We start from the raw sequence: 18,597 nt of genomic DNA, 5'->3' as shown, positions 1-18,597 counted from the left end.
CATGTCAGGAGGTCACTGGAGCCTGCAAAATGGTAGAAGAGCTCCTGAAATCAATACAGGCTCCTTGCCCTGAGTAGTAGCCATCAGGATGGATAACAACCCTTGTTAGGTTTCAGCAGCTCAGGCACCAGCTGTGCCTGGAGAGCAGGGAGCTGGAGCCAAACTCGTAGAAAGATGGACAGTCTATTGCACTGGCCCCCAAAAATTAGGATTGAGATCACAGCAAGCATTAGCCACCTTCTCTGGCAGAGAGAAGATCCAACCCACAGAACCCTTCCAAAGAACCTTCCCCTGCTTGTAGTGAATACAGTGTGAGATCTCATGTGTGTGGCACTTTGCTTCCATGCCCTTCAGTCCCAATCCTTGGGGAAGGAAAACAACAAGCTTGTACTTCACCCTGCTCCAATTGGGACGACAAGTGAGAAAACAGCTTCGTCTGCTCCCAGGCACCTCTGGAAGGTGACAGACACGTGCTGCCTGCAGCATCCTCTGGTTAGCATTAAGGTCCAAGCACAGCCATGCATACCCAGCCAAATGAGAGTCCTGGAGCTGCTGGCCCCTGTGCCACCTCCTCTAGGGTACACAGCACCCTGGCTTTGTTCCTGACAGAGAAGAAAATCCATGCCTGGAGATGGCTTTCGTTCATAATGCCATCATGGGGCTAGCAGCTGGCTCTTCCTGAGCTTGTCCAGACAAGGTTCAACCTGTCACAACTTGTCATTTTATAAGTGCAGGAGGCTAGAGCCTAGGATAACAGGATAATAATAGGATAACAAATGCCTCCTCACTGTCTCAGGGGGTTTGGGGACCTATTCTCTGCAGCTTGCACACCCAAGGTGAGCCAGCCCCACTGTCGTCACTGCCTCCGAGGAGCATTGCTCATCTCAACAAACTTTAAAGCTGCATCCTGACAGACCAAAATAAATCAATCAATAAATAAATCGTCCGTCTCGTCTACTGGATCCTGCAGTTTATTTCCTCGGTGCTGATGAAAAATAGTTGGATGCTTAGTAGCTTCATGAGACTAATTATGATAAACGGCCCCATCGCTGCTAATATCCGGACATTAATTCCCAGATGGAGCTGCAGAAAATGTCAGGAATGGAAATGTCAGCTCTCTAAAAGGACCTGGCAGGTATTGAAGTGGGGACTGGAACGTCAGCAGAGGAGGGAGTAGGGGGAGATCTGGGAATTAGCAGGATGTCGGTACACATTTGGAAGCTATAATTCCTCTCACTTGGTTGCCCAGTTCCTCACAGCAATGCCACACCCGCAGCTTTCTTCACATTTTGCCTTCTCTGAGCTCTGCTCCCTGGAACGAGGCAAAAGATTGGCACTCACTAAGCAGGTGACAATTTCTTTGTGCAGAAGAAGCTCAGCCTTAAGCTTCAGGAATCTCCTTCCCACTGATATCCCCAGAAATGTCACCTGGTCTCTGTCTACTGGACACAGCAGTAATTCCCTTTACACCGGGTGTGGGGCAGGCAGGCTGAGAGGCAACGAAAGGTCACATCCAAACTCTGCTCCCATCCTCCTCTGGGTTTCATATCTGCATTCATATTTACATTTCTACAATTACCAGTTGAATATAAAAATATGATGGAAAATAGCAACAAACTCTCTTGGGGTTTTTGTTCTGGTTTTAGGGGGGTTTTGTTTGTTTGTTTGTTGGTTTGTTTGTTTATTTGGAGGGAGTTTGTTTCTGGTTTTTTGTTTGTTTTTCACCAACGGTTTAAAATTGTTTCTTGTATTTAAAAGAGCTATTTATGGAGAATATTCCCTGCCAAGTGAGAGGTACTTCAAGGTAGATGGACCAGCCAGACAAATTGTATGAATGCTCAACTACTGACAGCACTGTGTCAATGATGACAGGAGTCACGCTGGCACCTGGTGCAATAAATCAGCTGATGAACAAGTTCAAGAAATTCTCTTTTGAAGCCAGTTTAAATCAAAAAATGTTAGGTTGTCCTCTCTTGGTGCAAAGACATGCACTGGTTTTGCTGCTCTGTTCAGCCTGCTGGCTCAGACCCTGTTCTGTAGAGCATGTAAAACAGCAGTGTTCTCATGATGATCTATTCCAGCTTTTGGCACATGCTTCCTAGTGGAAAAAATCTGAACAGGTTGGGGATTCCTTGATCAGATGCCAGTTGGTTGAAAGAAAGGCTTTTCACAGGAGTCTGTTGCTGTTTGTCAGCAAAGGCTGGAATTTTTGCTCAAAGCCAGATCATTTCAACATTTACCTGCTGAGAGGAGATTTAACATTGAGCCTGACAGGTCTGGTTCAGACCACAGACTTGAACCAGAACTCTCCACAGCCCCCAGCAAGTTCTCTTGAAGCCAAGATGCTCTGTCTCTCATGAAAAGCTTGAAGTTCCTCTGGAAGCTTCAGGGAAATTTTCCTTTCTATAAAGAAAGCAAGTAACGGGGAAGTAGCTGCACCATATTTGCTGTGGAGCTACAGAGCTCCAAACCTCCTGAGTGTGTTCTGACAGATGACATCTGCATGAAATCTGGCCATTGGTCTGTGAGACTTCTGAGGAATGTAAGGGTCAAGCTCCAGGGGGTTTGGGAGCCAGAGGATACTTGGGAGCACCTCTGCCACTAATCCTCTCTGGAATCAAGGTGCCCATAAAGTACATATGGGCTCTTCTTGGAAAAATCTCCCAGCTTACTGGGAGCTTCCTGCCGGCAAGCTCTTTCTGTCAGCAGCCCCATGGAGAACAAGAGCATTGCATTTGAGGCACTTCTGGCCAAATCAGCTGAGCCAATTTTGGGAAAATGGCTCCTGCAAGCTCCTCTGCTCACCACTGCTGAGATCTCATCACTGAGGCTTGTTTATTTTCTCCATCCCCACTGCTCCCTGCCTGCTCAGGCTTGGCCCTGGTGATCTTCACTGTCATCTTCCTCCTTCTGGACATCTCCATGCTTTTTGTGTGTCTTTCCTGGGGCAGTAACCTCTGCCTGCAAGTTCCCTGGGGAAGCCTTCTGGCTGGGTTAATGGTGTGATCCCCAATGTGAGAGAACACACAGTGAGGAGATGATGTACTGTGGCACAGTGGTGGAGGTGAAGGATAAACTTAGCTAAGAAGAATGTCACTATCAGAGCCAAAGTCTTGTTCGCTTTCTGAAGCAAAAACTGGCTGGAAAGTACAGAACTTGCAGCTACAAACTGTTCCCTGGTCCCAGCCTGACTGAATTCAAGGTAACAGCCTTGTGTCAAGAGAGCTGTTGAAAGCAGCAGGAATATAAAGAGAATCTGGCTCGATAACACCTCCTCAGAATCAACCTGCCCCTTCAGGAGAAGTGCTGAGGCAACAAGAAGCCAGACCTTGTCCTGGCTCTCCCTGCTTTGTGACTTTCTCAGGGGTTTGTGTCTTGAGGACTTTCTGTCAAATGTACTTGTTAGCATTGTCAACATGTGGTGCTTTACTCCACATTAATGCTGTATCTTGTGTGTGGGAACACATGTAGGTGTGGAGACAGAGAATTCTAGGGCCTTATTCTCTAGTGGCCTTGTGCTTCAAGGATCATTTACACCTTCAGCAAAATGTGTGTGGGGTGGGGATGGAAACACTGCTAAATCTGATGGGGCCTGCCACCCACGGCAGGGGGTAGGTGCAAGTGATGGAACAAAACAACCAGCACATCATCTCCAAGGTCCACAGAAGTCAGGATTTTTGCTATTTTATTCTTCCTCTCATAACTAAGGGAAGGATGTTTGTAGAAGCAAGTTTTTGTGTGATATGGGGTTTTCTGAGCTATTGGATTTGGATAGATGCAGGAGAGCCAAATGAGCAGAAAAAGGGGCTCCCACAGCTCAGACCATGTACAAGAAAAGCTGGGCTCTTCAGCCAGAAAACAGCCCCAGACATAGAATGAGCCACTAGCATGTTTCACTTATTTCAGCTCACATCCTATCACCTACTGAAACTGGTTTGATTCTCATGTCTGGCAACTGTGTGAGAGCTCTCTCCCTCCCTGTGAGTCCAGACTCTGCTAACCTTGGCTCATGCTTCCACTCCAGTGCTGTGACAGGAGACAGGGAGAACAGTGTATTCCTTATCCCAGAACAGCCCTGCACTAAGGAAAATACTGCTAAGTCACTGACCAGTGTGTTCCAGCAAGGACTCAGGAACCTCTTCTTGGAGAACTGTTTTCTTGGGAACTCAGCATAGAATCTGTGGTCTCAAAAGACCCCATGGAAGAAGAACACTAAGAGGAACTGTCAGAAGTAAACCTTTTGTGCAGAGCCAGACAGGGACTGGATCTCAGCTCAGACTGATTTGAGGAGGTGAAAGCACAGAGATGCTCAGCTGTGCCAGCCATCACCACTGCCATTTTGAACCTGCCCTTTGCAAGTGGGTAAGGAACACATTCCCCTGCCTGGTCTTGCTGGGCTAAAGGAGCACCCATAGAAGCGGGACACAGTGCCAGGACATCCTGCAGCAAGGCTCTGAGAACCAGAAAGGCCTTTTGAAGGCAGGTCAGGTGGCAGCACACGAATGGAGAGCAGGTGGCTCACACACCTGTCTGCTTTCTGTTCTGGCCTGCTGGATTTGTGAAGGCCCAGCCAGTCAAATCAGTGGGGCTTTCACCTCCTGACTTGCTGAAGTATTTTGTGGTGAACTTTGAAAGCCTGGTCCAAAATGAAGCCCAGCTGACCACAGGAAGGGCAAGACCTGCTGTGAATGCCAGCCCACTGCAGGGGGGTGAAGCCAGCACAAAATGGATGCAGATTTTTCCATGCAAAGGGCAACGGGGCTCCACCATTGTTTCCTCTCAATCAGAGAAGCCATCTGGGATGTGACTCCAGGGAACTCCAGCAAGAGCTGTAATTATATCAAACATAATTGAGGCAAGCCAGCAGCGCTCCTTACTTAAGTAAAGCTATGAGGCCAGCAATATGACAGAGGACATACACCTGGGAGTTCCACCAGCATCCGCTGCTTTCAGTGGGGTGGGAGCAGCTCAGCATGGAGAGCAAACCCCCCCCAGAGACCTCCTTGCTGCATGGGGCTGGTCCTGTGCACACCCTGGCAGCAGCTGAGCATTGCTGTGAGGGAGCTTGCTTATCTGGAGAAGCTTGTGCTTCTTGCCTGAGGCTCTGCCTGTCCCACATTTCTCTGTCCAAACTTCACAGTGCAAATTTTGGGTGGCACAAATGCCTCACCCCCTTGACTAGCAGGCTCTTTACCCCTGGCAGGTACCCAGGCAGGGAGAGGAGCCAGTGCTCTTGGCCTGCCTCTGCTGCCTCCCATGGCATGCCCCCCATCCTGTGCCTCTTTGCCTAATTCTCTGCCCAGCAGGCATCCCTTGGGCCAGCCTGCTAGCTCTGATGTCCTGCTCCTCTGGCCCTGCTTTCTAGGCTTGCACCTCTCCCAGGGGCACAGCTGGGAAGCAGCAGGATTCACTGTCAGCCTGGACTGGACCAGCAGGCATTGGGGGTCTCAAAGGAACTACAAAGCAGCCCCTGCCCACCCGCCTGGCACAGCTCTCCTCCTGCAGGAGTCTCCACTCATCTCCTGTTACATCCTTCCCTCCTCCTCCTCTGCCCTTCGTACTCCTTCACAGTAGATCTCTTATGGCTTGGGGGTTTTTTTCTCTTTAAATCTTTTCCTCTCTGCTTTTCCACCTCCTTCCTCTCCCCCAAAATAATCCAAACCTGTTCCTCCTCACTCCCCCGCAGGGCTGGCACTGCTTGTCCCTTCCCCACCATTCCCTCTGTGGGGGACCAGCTTGTCAGGGCCTGTTCAACAGGACTCAGTGTCACTTTTCCCTCTCTAGGGATGACATATTCTCCAGGGCCAGCAGTCCCCCATCCCCACCCAAGACTTCTATGGGCACACAGGGTTCATTTAGTCTAGCCAAGGTGCAGCTCTACATCAGCACCCTGCCTGCCTCCACTCATTCTGGGGATGGGACAGAGGAAGGATCTGCTGGACCTTGCTGGGTTGGCAGCCAGCTGGTGCGGGAGGTGGCACTGGGACAGCAGTCATGGCGAATGGGGCTGTCCCCAGCGGCACTCGGTGGCTCCTTGCCGGGATGCCGAGCACCCTGGGGCTGGCAGGCACGGGTTGGGGTGGCTCGCTGGCACTGCTCCACAGCCGTACCCTCTGCTGGCAGCTCCGCCTTGGCCCTAGTGCGGTGACTCAGCGGTGACCCTGAAGTGGCACCGGCGGCTTCATGGTGTCCCCGTGGTGGCAACTCAGGGACGCCAGCGGCGATTCCGCAGCGGTGACTCTTAGGTTGCTCCGGGGCTCTGCGATGTCCGTGCGGCGGCAGCTGAAGTGGCACCGGGAACTTTGCGGTGTCCCTGCCGTGGCACCAGGAGCTCTGCACAGCCCCGCGCTGTGCAGACCGCGCTTCCCCAGGAGAGCGCTTCACCCCCCCCAGCTCGGCCGTGGTGCGGCCCGCGGCTCGAGCCCGCGCTGCCCCGCGCCGCCTCCGGACCAGCCCAACGGCCCGCGCGGGGGGAGCGGCGGTCTCGGGCCGGAGCCTTCTGCCCTCCCCTGCTCCCGTGGCAACGCCTGCGGCGTCGGGGCGGACTCGGGCCGGTCGGAGCGCTCTCGGGCCGGTCGGAGCGCACTCGGTCGGGGCGGATTTGGGTCGGTCGGTGCGTACCGCCCGCAGGCAGAGCCGGGCAGGGTCCCACCGGCCCCCCGAGCAGGGGGCTGCGGGCTCCGAGGCCGGGCCGGGAGGGCGGACGGACGGGCGCGCAAGTGTGAATCATGAGGGAGTCCCCCGAGCATTCAGCACCTGGGAGCGGCGGGCAGGGCCGGGTTCCTCGGAGCCCTGGGAGCGGTTGGTGCCCAGGGTGGGCGCTGGCAGCAGCTCTGGCTCTGCCCCGTCCCCCACACGCCGCACGTTAACAGCCCCCGGGCTGCTCCTCCCGCACCCACGGGCTCTCAGCAGTGAAACCTACAGCAGCGTTTGTTTCACCCGCGCTGTGCTTGGTCAGCGACACAAACCGCGTTGTGCCTGGTCAGTGACACAAACCGTGCTGGAGTGATGGTGTAAATGCCTGGCGGGGTGTCCTGAGGGACCCACAGTGGCTGCAGGCCCAGGCCGTGCCCTGAGCCCCGGGTAACGAGCGGCACCGGCCGGACCCGCCCGCGCTGCTCTCCCCGGGCCCGGTGTGCCTTGCCCGGTGCTTCCCCGCGGAGAAAAGAATGCGTTTAAAAACCCAGAGGAAAATCAATTTTAAAACTCTGCAAATTGTTGGAGGGAATGGGCTGCTATAAAACGCGAAATTACTTTCAACTCTCGTTTTAGAGTAGAAGGGTTTTGAGGTGCGGGATGATGTTTAAAGCGGTTTGTTGAGAGCGCATCACCTTGTCTGAGCTTATATTGTAGGGCTTAAATTATAGGAAGAGGGAATTTCTGCATGTTAGTGTCCAGATGGTCTAGTAGCTGGGATTCTGGCTATGCACAGATAGATAGATTTTAGATAAATACTAGATTTCAATCTGTGGTTTTGCTTAGGGGTTAGATGATATTTAAAGTACTATTCTCTAGTTCTGTTGCAATTTTTAGCCATTTTAAACCTTATTTGAAAGAAAAGAGTCCCATTTTGTCAAAGCTTTGGATCAAAGAATTGAAGTAGAGGCAACAGATCAAAAAGCTCATACCAGACGTTGAGCAAGACATGTGGGAGTTTGACTCTTGGATGTGTAAAGCCTGGATTTACTGAGAAATTGTAATTATAGTTTTGCCACAATGACACACAGACGCTGTAACTAATGTTGTGTCAGCAGTGCCATAAGAATATGCTCTCACTTTGAATAGTTCAATTTAGCATAATACCTCGTACCTGGTATATCTAGGAAACATGCTTTTCAGGTGTGAGGGAGCATGACTAAACTAGTGCAGAGATAGGTGTCTTAGCAGTCAGGAAAATATTTTATAGCTAAAGATGGGACAGCTTGGTGCCAGCCTGATGTTTGCCAGCAAAGAGCAGGGAGATGCTCCCAGGTGTGCAAGGGGTAGAGAAGAGTTACTGAGGAGGGCAGAGAAGCTGCTTTCAGGAAGAAAAGATGAACTGGATTCATATTTCCTCCACCTTTGTACCTCCTCTTGTCAAAGGAGAGCCTCAGTCCTGAGGAAAGTGCTCCAAGTAGGGAAGGACTGAAGGCTGTGAATGTGGCAGGTATCCAGCCTCCTGCCCCCAGCTGGACTGTGAGGGGGCACTGGGCACTTTCACTGCTCTTCTTCAGGATCCCTCGGACAACCAGGGAATCCTTGAGCACAAACTCTGTGGTACCAGCAGCAATTGCTGGCTGAAAGCTTGAACTGCCATGGTGTACTCGCTCCAGTGTTGTCACCCTGGCAATCCATGCCAAGCTCTGCTGGCCTGGGATGTCACCCCTGGATGGAGGGAGGGGAGGACAGCCCTGGGTCTGCATGCTGCACATTCTTTCAAGGCAGTTGGTGTTGGAAGCTTGGAAAGAGGGAACTGCTCTGCAATAAACTTCTTGGCTCAGCAGTTAGGCTGAGTAAAAGAGAGGGGGTCTCTTCTCATCACTGAAACCAGCCTGGAGACCATTCCTGAGAGCTGGATACGACCAGCCAAACCTGAAGTTAGCTCCTCCCCATGCTCTGGGAACCTCCGTGTTGGAAAACCCAGACACATCCCAGCAGCTGGGGTGGCAGGAGAGTAGAATTCCCTTTGTGCTTAGCAGTTCTCCCATATCCACATCAGCTTTAGTGCTCTCAGACAAGCTGTTTTAATGATTTCTTTGGGGAGTTGCTGGGAGAACTTTGGATGCCTGGTTTTGTTCTTTGTTTTAAGTGGTGTGTGTCAGGTTTTTTTGCAATTGCAAACACAGGGACCTTCCCTCTGGGCAGCTGGGAGAGCATGATGGATGTTTCTGATCTGGACACTGGGTAGGGGTTTGTTTTATTTTGACATAAGCTCTCAGGGTGGACTTTGCAGAGGTGTGAGTGAGCACACAGTGAGCAAAGTAGAAAGAATTAGGCTTGCTGTGGGCTGTCTTGGTACACACTTCCCCAGTCATGGAAACTTGTCTATCATGGGCAGCAGCCACATTATTTTGATTCTAGGCAGAGATTGCCAGTCCTGCTAAATTGGGAATGGGTTCAGTCCCTCACCCCTACTAAAGGTTCAGATGAACCTTGTGTCCTGAAGCTGGCTGCTTTAATTGGGTGGTTATAGGATTCTGGTGGTAGGAGGCAAAAGTCCAGTGAGCCATGTTGGCAGGCTGGCTCTGCTGCCAAGGACAGAGAGGATGCTCAGGTGACACATCAGGAGAGGCCCTGCAGGGCTGTTCCGCCTCGCTGCTGTTCTCCCAGCCAGTGCAGCAGGCACCAAAGAGTCCAGCAGTGATTCATCAGGAATCCTTGGATCTTGGCTGATTCCAATCAGTCCTGCTGGGCTGCTAAAATAGATATGGCCAGAGCATAAAATAGCTAATAAAAACAAAATCCTCCATGGAAAATTCATTCTTCAGGGTGTGAGGTTCCAGTTGCCATGCCAAAGCACAGCTGAGAGGAGAGAGATTGGAGATTTTCTAGCTTGAAGGAGGGGAGGGGGTATTATTGATCTCATCTCCCAGGTCTTTCCAATCTTTTCGTTTACTCCATTTCACTTAAAAGATTCGCATCATGGTAACCTTGATTTATTATCTGATTTCTTTTTTGACTCAACCTCTCAAAATTGTGCACTGGCTTGAACCTGCAGTAATAAACCAGCACAGTTATTCCCTCTTATCTCCGGCATGCATATAATGCTTTCTGTGCTGTACCCGGTTCATTCTCACAGGCAGGCAGCAAGGTGAAATTCTGAAAAGATTGCCCTCTCTCATCAGGAGTATAGGGCAAGCAGAGTTTTCACTCCATTCAAGAGCAGAGCAGAGAGGCCATGGCAGGAAGAGATCTGCTGGCATTGTCTCCAGGTCAGGATGAGGCTCCAGACAAGTACTGTGCCAGCTGTGGCCTTCAAGACCAGGCAAGGTCTTTGCAGAACTTAGCTGTGGAGAGCTGGAGGACTCCTCCTGCAGAGGCTTGGCTACCTAAGAAAGGTCCTAGCAAGGGTGCAGGAGACAAACCACTAGTCAGGTAGGGCTGGGTGAGGAGGCTGGTCTAGCCCTGAGCAGGAAGCTGTATTGGCCTGGAGTACCTTTGAGAGACGCCATGGAAAGCTTTGACTCATAATTTATAGGAATAAGCTACACAGGTATGTGTACACCATTATATCAGTGCATGCATGTGCAGGCTGGAGGGGTTTGTGTCACTTTAGCTGTTCTAATTAGTTACAATAGCCATCTCTGTGTTTAGACAAGCCTAAAACCAAGGGCTGCATTATCCTCCTGCCAGAAGTCTGAGAGCTGTTCTTAATTGGTATCTCTGAGTGCACAAAGGTTTTTATAAAATAAAGCTGTACAGCTGTGATATTTGCCTGGACTTGAGTCTCCCAAGGTGGAAGAGCAGAAATTATTTGTGAGCTGAGCAAAAATATCCCCTGCAGGAAGAGAAAGAGGGGAGCTTCTGGCAATATTTTAATATGTGTTAGGTGATGCTTAAACATCTGTCATGAATTATTTAAATGAAAGAGGCAGACTTACACCTGGGAGTAGCTGTGTTGGTATCCTAGGCTGTAGCCTACTCCCACTGGAGTCAAGTGTGACTGGGTTTTTAAGGGATTTGGGTGCAGCAAAAGTAGTACTTCTCTTGTAGTCCCAGTTTAGTCAAATTCTCCTGGCAGCCTTTTGAATGCTGCCACAGATCCGGGAAGCCCCTGCTGCTTAAGGAAAGCAGCTTTTCTTGTGTATGCTGCTGGTTTTCCCACTCCAAACCCCATCTGGAATAATAAAGTGATCTGTTTCTCCAGGGTTAGTGAGCCATTGAGGCAGCCACATGAGTCTGATGGCCCCCAGGTCGTGAATGGTGTGGAATCAGGGGATGGAACCTTCCCTGTTACCCACTCATTGCAGCAACTCAAGGATGTCCAGCACTGTGGGAGGGTGTGGAGGAGTGCCAAAGATACACTGTGTGCCAGGCTCAATGTCTTTCCACTCACAGGAAGCCCAGGGTTACGTCACAGCGTTGTTGTCCTGAGAAGATGGACAAAGCAAGGAAGGAATTGAGGGATTTTCTGAATAGGAGCCAACCTAGCACCAGCAGTGGGGCTCCTGCTGATGCCCCTACTCCAGGACCCTCCACTAGCTCGGGGGTAAGTGCAAAGAGCAGTTCTTTCTCCAGCAGTGTCCTGAAAGGAAAAGCCTGATGGCACAGCTGGTGTGGACACATACAGGCTTCACCCCAGGTCCCAGCCCTTCCTTTGCTCAGAGGCCTTTGTGCAAGACCTTGATCTTTACAAAGTGAAGCCATGAGGCTCATCCTGGTGAGAGCTGTGCTGCCTTCCTCTGTAGCCAGTGACAGTACTGTCACAATTGCCTGGTTTGGGATGCCAGTATGGCAGGGCAGGCTGTGGTTGTGGTGATATATGGCAGTAAAACCCTAATGACTGGCTGCCTAATCTGCCCCCAGCCAACATCCTAAGCTGACTTCAGGCCACATGCTGCTGGGAGATCCCCTGCCTCTGTGCATTGGGCTGAACTTTCCAGGTATTTGTGTCTCTGAGCCTTTTCTGACCATTACTCACAGTCTCAGTTGTCCCTAAAGTCTGGTAAAGTCAGTCTTGTAGTCACATTTTATCTCTGTACCTCTATGATCCCCACTCACACTGTGCCACAGCTGTGCTCTGACACTTCCCTTACATTCCAGGGTGCTTCTGGTGGACCCCCCACATCCCAGTCTTTGGCGAACCAGGCAGAGCAGGAGCAGCACACCCCTAAAGGTAAATGCACTGAGAGGGAGTGAGGTGGGGCAGGAAACTGGGCCATAACTGTTCAGGTTGCCTATAGTGGGCATGGTGGGAATTAGGCTGCTGCCTCTGGGTTCCTGCTCTGCTTTCATTTTCAGTGCTCAGGAATGGTGCTGAGCTGCTTGAATATCCTGTGAAAAGTGAATTTCATTTAGGGGTGCAGCAAAGTGATCTGAGTGGGTGATAAAACCCTGCTTTCTTTTCTCCTGGATAGATCAACTTCCCCCAGAGTTCAGGGTGGACTGTGCTGGTTCCTGTGGGAGTTCTGGTCCTGCTGCCAGGAGAACACTGAATTTGCATGTGTTCTTACTGTGCATGGAGCCAGCAGTGTCCTTTTCCTGTGAAAATCATGGAGTGTTCTGAGTTAGAAGGGACCCACAAGGATCATCAAGTTAAACTGCTGGCCCAGCACATGACAACCCCAAAAATGGGACCTGCCTGTGAAAGCTGTATTTGGGATTTAGATATAGCCAAAATCATGGCCTTCCCTCACTTATTTATTCTGCACCCAGCTGCACCCCAGAGCAGATTGTTCTCCCTAGATGCAAGGGCTCTGTGTGTACAGAGCTGCTGGTGCCACCTGCTTACAAAAACTTGTGTCATGGATCCTCAAATATAGGAACAGAGAATGGCTGAAAGTTTGCCAGCACTCTCCTGGCCCCTAGAGCACTCCTGGGGATATGGATCATAGACTGGCAGTGGGTGGGAAGAAAGTGTGTGTGTGAGAGGATTTTAGAGAAAGATGGGAGCTGTATGTACCACCCTCCTGTGCTTAGATGTGACATTTATTTTCATGAGTGAGGACAAATGACTGCTTCCTCAAGTGAATCTTGACAAGCTAGACTCATCTTTAACAAGTGGAGACAGAACTCTATTTATGATCTGCTGCTTCTTCAAGGGGGAAGAAGCCATCAGGTTGGAAATGTAAATGCAAATGAAACACTAAGTATTGACATAAATAGTTGATAGTGCACAAAGTGCCATAATGGATGGTGCCAGGATTTGGCAACAATAAAGTGACTAAATTGGAACAGCTGTGCTCCTTGACAACAAATACAAATCAGGGCCATTCTGTAAAGACCCCGGGCAAGAGATGTACACGAGGCTAAAGAGCTGCATTTTAGGGATTCCTCAAAATTACTTTATGGACCATGCAAGTGTTTAAGAGCACATTCATGCCAGGCTAGCTGTCCTTCCTGAGGGAGGGAAGTAGAGAGAGAGGAGCCAGTTAGGGGCTGTTTCCTTTAGTCTCCAAGCAGATAATGTACAGCTCCAAGGGTTGAGCCAGGGGGCATTTTAGAAGGACAAGGGAATGACCTCTTAGAGGACCCTTCCTGTACCTAACCATCCTGAAACATGTCTGGCTTTGGCATTATTGGCTGCTCTGCACAATTGCTTTGAAATCAAGGGTCACATCCATGACTCCAGAAGCACATGCAACACAGTGAACAATTGGGTTCAAAGCCTGACATTCAAAATACCCAATTCCAAACCAGAACCTTAGGTTTCTCCTTGATAGAGTGTGAAAGTTCATCAAAGGAAAATCTCTCTCACTCCACTAAAATCTATTTTTAGTTCAATGCTTAGCTCTGTCTAGGGAATAGTGCTTTTTAAAGCTTGCATGCAATTACTTAATTTAGGTTAAGCTTCAAATTCCCAGTTTGCTGCTGTTCTATTATTTGCAACTTGTTTAGCAATATAAACAGTTTGGTTTATTTATGGGGTAAATGACATGGTTTAATTTCTGCCAGTTCTTGGAAACGTATACTTTTTTCTTAGTCCAAATTTCTGTTGAAAATGTTTGGCCAAATGGTGAGATTGTTGACTGTTTAACTCAATTTTTTCTCACACCATTGCTGATGTGAGTGGGTGGTTTGATTGAGCAAAAGCTGAGAAGAGAGAGGTTTGTCCCAAGGTGTGAATAGGCACTTCAGGAGACAAAGATGACCTGTGCAGCTTCTTTTCTCCCATAATATTCATAAACCCTTTATCACCACCTTGACCAAGCTCCTCTCAGCCATGACTGACTCTTGGTCTTAGGGCCCCCCAGAGAGGCAGGGGGATCGTTTCTGAGGGTGATGGAAGCTGTACATTAGAGACAGTAATTGCCCATGTCATGTAGAGAGTCTGCAGCAAAACTGGGAACAAACAGAGCTCCTTAGAGCCAGGTCAGTGCCTTGGCTCCCAAAAATCTACATGACAGTAATTCTCAGTGGAGTTTTCTTCTATGGCATTATTTTGATATTGGAAAACCATAATCACATATTGTAGCAGGAAAAAAAAAGGCCTTTCTTTCTGTTTCTAATTTGATGTCTGCTTGATTTCTCTTACAAATCTAGTGAAGTGACTTCTACGGACAACCCAGTACACAGCAGGGTTCTCCTTTGTGTGTGAATGTAAAGCAAAGTGATGCCTGGTGGTTTCAGATGTGTTTCTCTTTGTTTTTTAGTCACAAAATTCAAGGTGCCTGCAAGCTTTAAAAGTCTCATGGAGGATCAAATGGTTGGACCATCCACTGAGATCCTTGCTGAGTCAGATTTCCCTGAACAATCATTTAAGCCCAAAGTGCAGATGCCTTTCAAACGTGTTCCAGGGCAAAACCCTCGGAAGGTTGAAGTAGAGAGGTAAGTAACCAGAAAGTGGCTAGAAGCATCACTGCATCACGCAGCAGATTAGGGTGTTCACTTTTGCTTTTGAGGCATAACATGTCAAAAATCTTTGAGAAAATCTTTTCCTGTAAGGCAGTAGTCTCCAAAGTGGGATGTGCATGAATTGCAGAGGGTGCAGATGACAATTCACTGGGATGTGGGAAGAAAACATTGTTTGTGTCATCTTTTTGTCATTCTTTTTTAATTTCTGGTTTTGTGTATGTTCTATAATGTATTAGTACTGTAGTACAGTATATAATTTATATATTGGAGTACCTGATCTTTCTAGGCCACTTCCACTGAATTATTTTTTGCTATAAATGAAGAAATATACATGGATGCAATGTGTACCAAAACTGTTTTTACCAATAGGGGTGCACAGTGAAAAAGTGGAGTTGTAGGCATGGGAATGCCTGTAGGCACATTAAGTGATTATTTCCTTTTCTGATGTAATCCAGGAGGAGACGGCTGTATCTCACCTTTGACATTGCTGAGCTCCTGGCCAGCAAGGGGATAGACTCCAATCAGCTGATGCCAAGGCACTATGACCCTGACAGCATGCCACCTATTGAGGACACAAAAGATTCTGTGTTTCCCATCTACCTCCCATTACAGGTAAGAGAGCACATTTGGCACTTGTGATCTGTCTCATTGCTTATACCACAAGAGGTTTCTGAGATCACTTAGCCAGTATTGACACAACAAGCAACAAAGCAAGGAAATGCTTTGGAGCTGGCTTGGGCAGTGAAGAGTCTCTACAAGATGCTGAGCATCTTCTGCAGGGTGCCCACAACTTCTGTCAAAACTAATAGTCCTTGAGAGTGCTCCTCACTGGCCTTTGTGTGTCCAAAGGAAAGGTGTCTCATGTTTCCTTCTGAATGCAGTAGTCAGCAGTATTGCTGCAGGAAACCTCTCCAGGTGTTGGTTTGTTCTCCCTAGGAAAGGGCTGGAGGTAAAAATACTGCTGCTTGGGAGAAAATTGTCAGCCAAATATCAGCACAGCTTTTGCACCTGGACTGATTTCCATATTTTGTAGCCTATTTAGGAACTGCGTGTTAATGTTTTCCTCTCATGAATTTTTTTTATTGGGTGTTTTCTTGTTTCTGGAGTAAATCCTAATTTCCCTCATGTCCTTGCTTTTTAGGTATTTGACAATGATGAATTTGACTGTCGAACTCCAGAAGAGTGGATGTCACTAGGGCTGGAGCCAGGATCTTCTGATAGAAAGCCAGTGCCTGGAAAAGCACTTTTACCTACAGATGATGTACTTGGACATGGTAAAACTTGAATCAGTTCCTGCTCAAGCAGGGCAACACTAATGGTTACAGGCCCTTTCAGCAGAAGGGAACATGTGGATTCTGATGAGTGTAGCTCTGAAAAGCTGTGTCTCATTTTGGCCAGGCTCAGGCAGTCAGAGCCAGAGACGAGGATCTCACTGACTGCCAGTCCTGCCCTGGACCATTTCCACTTTCTTAAAGTTGCCTTTGCCTTTTGATTTTCTGTCAGCACAGACAGAATTTCTCTTTATTGGTGCATAGCTGTCTTCATGGAGTTAGGGTGTTCTAACTCCTAGGGCACAGTATGTTCTGCCTGGATTTCTCTGCAAGTACAGGATCAGAAGACTACAGTGAACATACAAGTAGTAAACCTGGGCCAAATTAAGTGATGTGGACATTGTTTTCCAATCATTTGGAGCCTTCTCAGTGAGAAGGCATTACTAGGTACAGTTGTACTGATGCCCAGCTGTGGCTGCAGCTCACTTTAACACATCTGCAGTAGGTTTAAAGCCTGGGAACTGGCATCTGCAGCTCTGGAGCAGCCTCCAGAGGCTTGGCTGTCTGCAAAACTGAAGCATAAAACATAAGCTCTGTGTATCCTTGGGCAGCCAGCACGTGATGGCTGAGTTCTGCCCGCAGCTGTCTTGGGGAATACCACACCTGATCACTCCTTGGGTTGAATGGACAGCAATATGCTGTCCTGACCTGTATCCATACTGCTATCAATATAAATAGATATCTGTCTGGTGTGTGCAAAACATTAAAAAGTCTAACCTGTAAAACCTAAGTTCACTATTTAATTGGTCACACAGAAGCTCTGTGAGATTGACTGATATTCAAACAAGCAAATGGATTTGACTGTGGCATCACCGCTTGGATCAGGAAAGTCCATTTGCTGGGACTCCGGGAGAACACACTAACCCTGTTTTAATCCTTGGCTCTCTCAGATGACCCCAAAAGCCAGGACTTGATCTACAAGTGGATTGATGTTGGTGTTCTGGATTATGACAAGGAGACAGATCTCTACTTGGTCCATAAAACAGATGAGAAAGGTCTGGTGCGTGATGAAGAAGGGAGACCCATCATCAATGGAGGAAGAACTCCAGAAGGTGTGTTTCAAATGAGGTCTTTTGGGACCTGTCATATAGTCTGAGAGCCAGTTTATTACCCATGCTTGTCCTAGCTGGACATGGGAAGGACACCAAGTCATTTAATCCCTTTCACTGTTATCTCTGTTGATATGTGTCTGTTAAACTTATCTGAAAAAACCTCCAGGGAAGAGAACTCCACATCTTAATTTGATCCTGTTTGAGGTTTTCCCTTTGTAGACACCTTTCTTTTTATTCCTTCTCCCAACCTTCCTACCTTCATGAAAAGTAAAATGTTGGGCTTTCTGGGTCAATGCCATTTTGAAAGGGAATGTGGACAGATTAAAATGAAGTGCCCTTCTCCTGAAAGGTTTAGAGATGCTCCTTATCTCTTGCTGTCCTCTGCTTTGGTCCCTCATTTTGATCTCCCGCAAGCAGCCCAATTATCCTGTCTATCAAAAAGCTGCTGTCAGCACTGCAAGCCATTCTGAGTTTTGTTGTCCCTGCAGCCTCTGGCAAGCTGTACTTTGATTTCCCAGGAAGAGCTCCACTGCTGCCATGTCAGTACTGGGTGCCTCGGGTGTGCCTGCAGTTCCTGGCCGAGGACCCGCAGGTGTTTGCGGAGCGCGTGGCCTGCGCCGACAGCCTGCGCAAGAGGACACAGGGGCTGCTCATGTACCACCTGTACGTGGACTGCATGCCCACAGAAGGGCTGGACACCATCAACGAGAAAAGCCTGCAGAGGGTGAAGCGCTTGGCTGTGCAGACTCCCAAAATGAAGGATGAGAAGAGGTAAAGTTTTGGGTTTTTGTGGTTGAGATGATTTCTGAGGTATTAGAGAGTTTCTTTTTCTCCCAGCCCCACGACCAAAGAAGAAGTCGATATTCATTGGTTCTGCTGTTCAAGGTTGTTTATTTTTTCTTATTTATTGCATTCTTTCTCTGACCTGCTGAGATTTGTCCAGCAGGTCAGGTTGTGGCACAGCCTCCGCCCTTGGGGTGGTGTTAACTTTTTATACTAAGAACTATGTGTACTTTATTTACAATAACTTTTCAATACCTATCACCTATGTTAGACAGTGTGTTTCTACTCCAAACCAATTAAAAAGTGTCACCATCTTAGCAGAAGATGGAGGACAAGAAGGAGAAGGACAGGACATGCCTAGATTCTTCCATCTTGCTTCTTAAACCCCCATTCTAAAACCCCAAAATTCTACTTTTTCACTCTGTGACAAATTAACTATTATTCTACTCAAACTCTTGTGGCTTGTAAATCCTCACACAAAGTTGGTAATTGTTTCCATGGTCTAAAATCAAAGGTACAGGTGTTTTTGACTCCATGCCAAGGTCTCTGAGCCCCTTGCCAGGGCCTCGAGTCACCCAGGGCAGCCAGAGGAATGTCCTGGATCCCAACAGTAAAGCATCCTGTACTTGTCTGGGGGCTCAGCCTTCCGTCCATAAACATTGTGGGACTTCATAGGGCTGCAAAACAAGTGTCATGGAGGCAGGTCTTGAGCAGCCAACTCACAGACCATGGGTCTCACTTGCCTTCCATTCTGTGCACAAGCACACCATGCAGTTGCCCAGAGTGGCATCAGAAGGAGGCAGATGGCAGCCCCAGGGACACGTGTACAGGTGGGCTGTCAGTGTTCCCAACTGAAGTAGTTTCCATATGCAGACCCACCAAGCCATGCTTACACCTGCAGTTAAGTGGCCTTCAACAGCAAGAAGGGTGACAAAAAA

General features: G+C 48.7%; 1 protein-coding gene across 1 annotated transcript in view; it reads left to right on the top strand.

Annotated features, from left to right (window-relative positions):
* Window positions 1–11,344: 11,344 nt before the first annotated feature.
* DNAH1 (dynein axonemal heavy chain 1) overlaps window positions 11,345–18,597 on the top strand; it is a 67,770-nt gene continuing 60,517 nt past the window's right edge. The window contains exons 1-7 of the mRNA XM_064724446.1: window positions 11,345–11,359; window positions 11,743–11,815; window positions 14,292–14,466; window positions 14,949–15,105; window positions 15,635–15,767; window positions 16,715–16,876; window positions 17,395–17,647. Coding sequence (XP_064580516.1) covers window positions 11,345–11,359; window positions 11,743–11,815; window positions 14,292–14,466; window positions 14,949–15,105; window positions 15,635–15,767; window positions 16,715–16,876; window positions 17,395–17,647 — 968 coding nt within the window. The remainder of the gene's footprint in view (window positions 11,360–11,742; window positions 11,816–14,291; window positions 14,467–14,948; window positions 15,106–15,634; window positions 15,768–16,714; window positions 16,877–17,394; window positions 17,648–18,597) is intronic.

The sequence above is a fragment of the Zonotrichia leucophrys genome, chromosome 12 (assembly GCF_028769735.1).
Source record: "Zonotrichia leucophrys gambelii isolate GWCS_2022_RI chromosome 12, RI_Zleu_2.0, whole genome shotgun sequence".
Lineage (NCBI taxonomy): Eukaryota > Metazoa > Chordata > Aves > Passeriformes > Passerellidae > Zonotrichia > Zonotrichia leucophrys.
The sequence above is the reverse complement of the archived record's forward strand: the minus strand, read 5'-3'. Positions and strand labels throughout refer to the sequence as shown.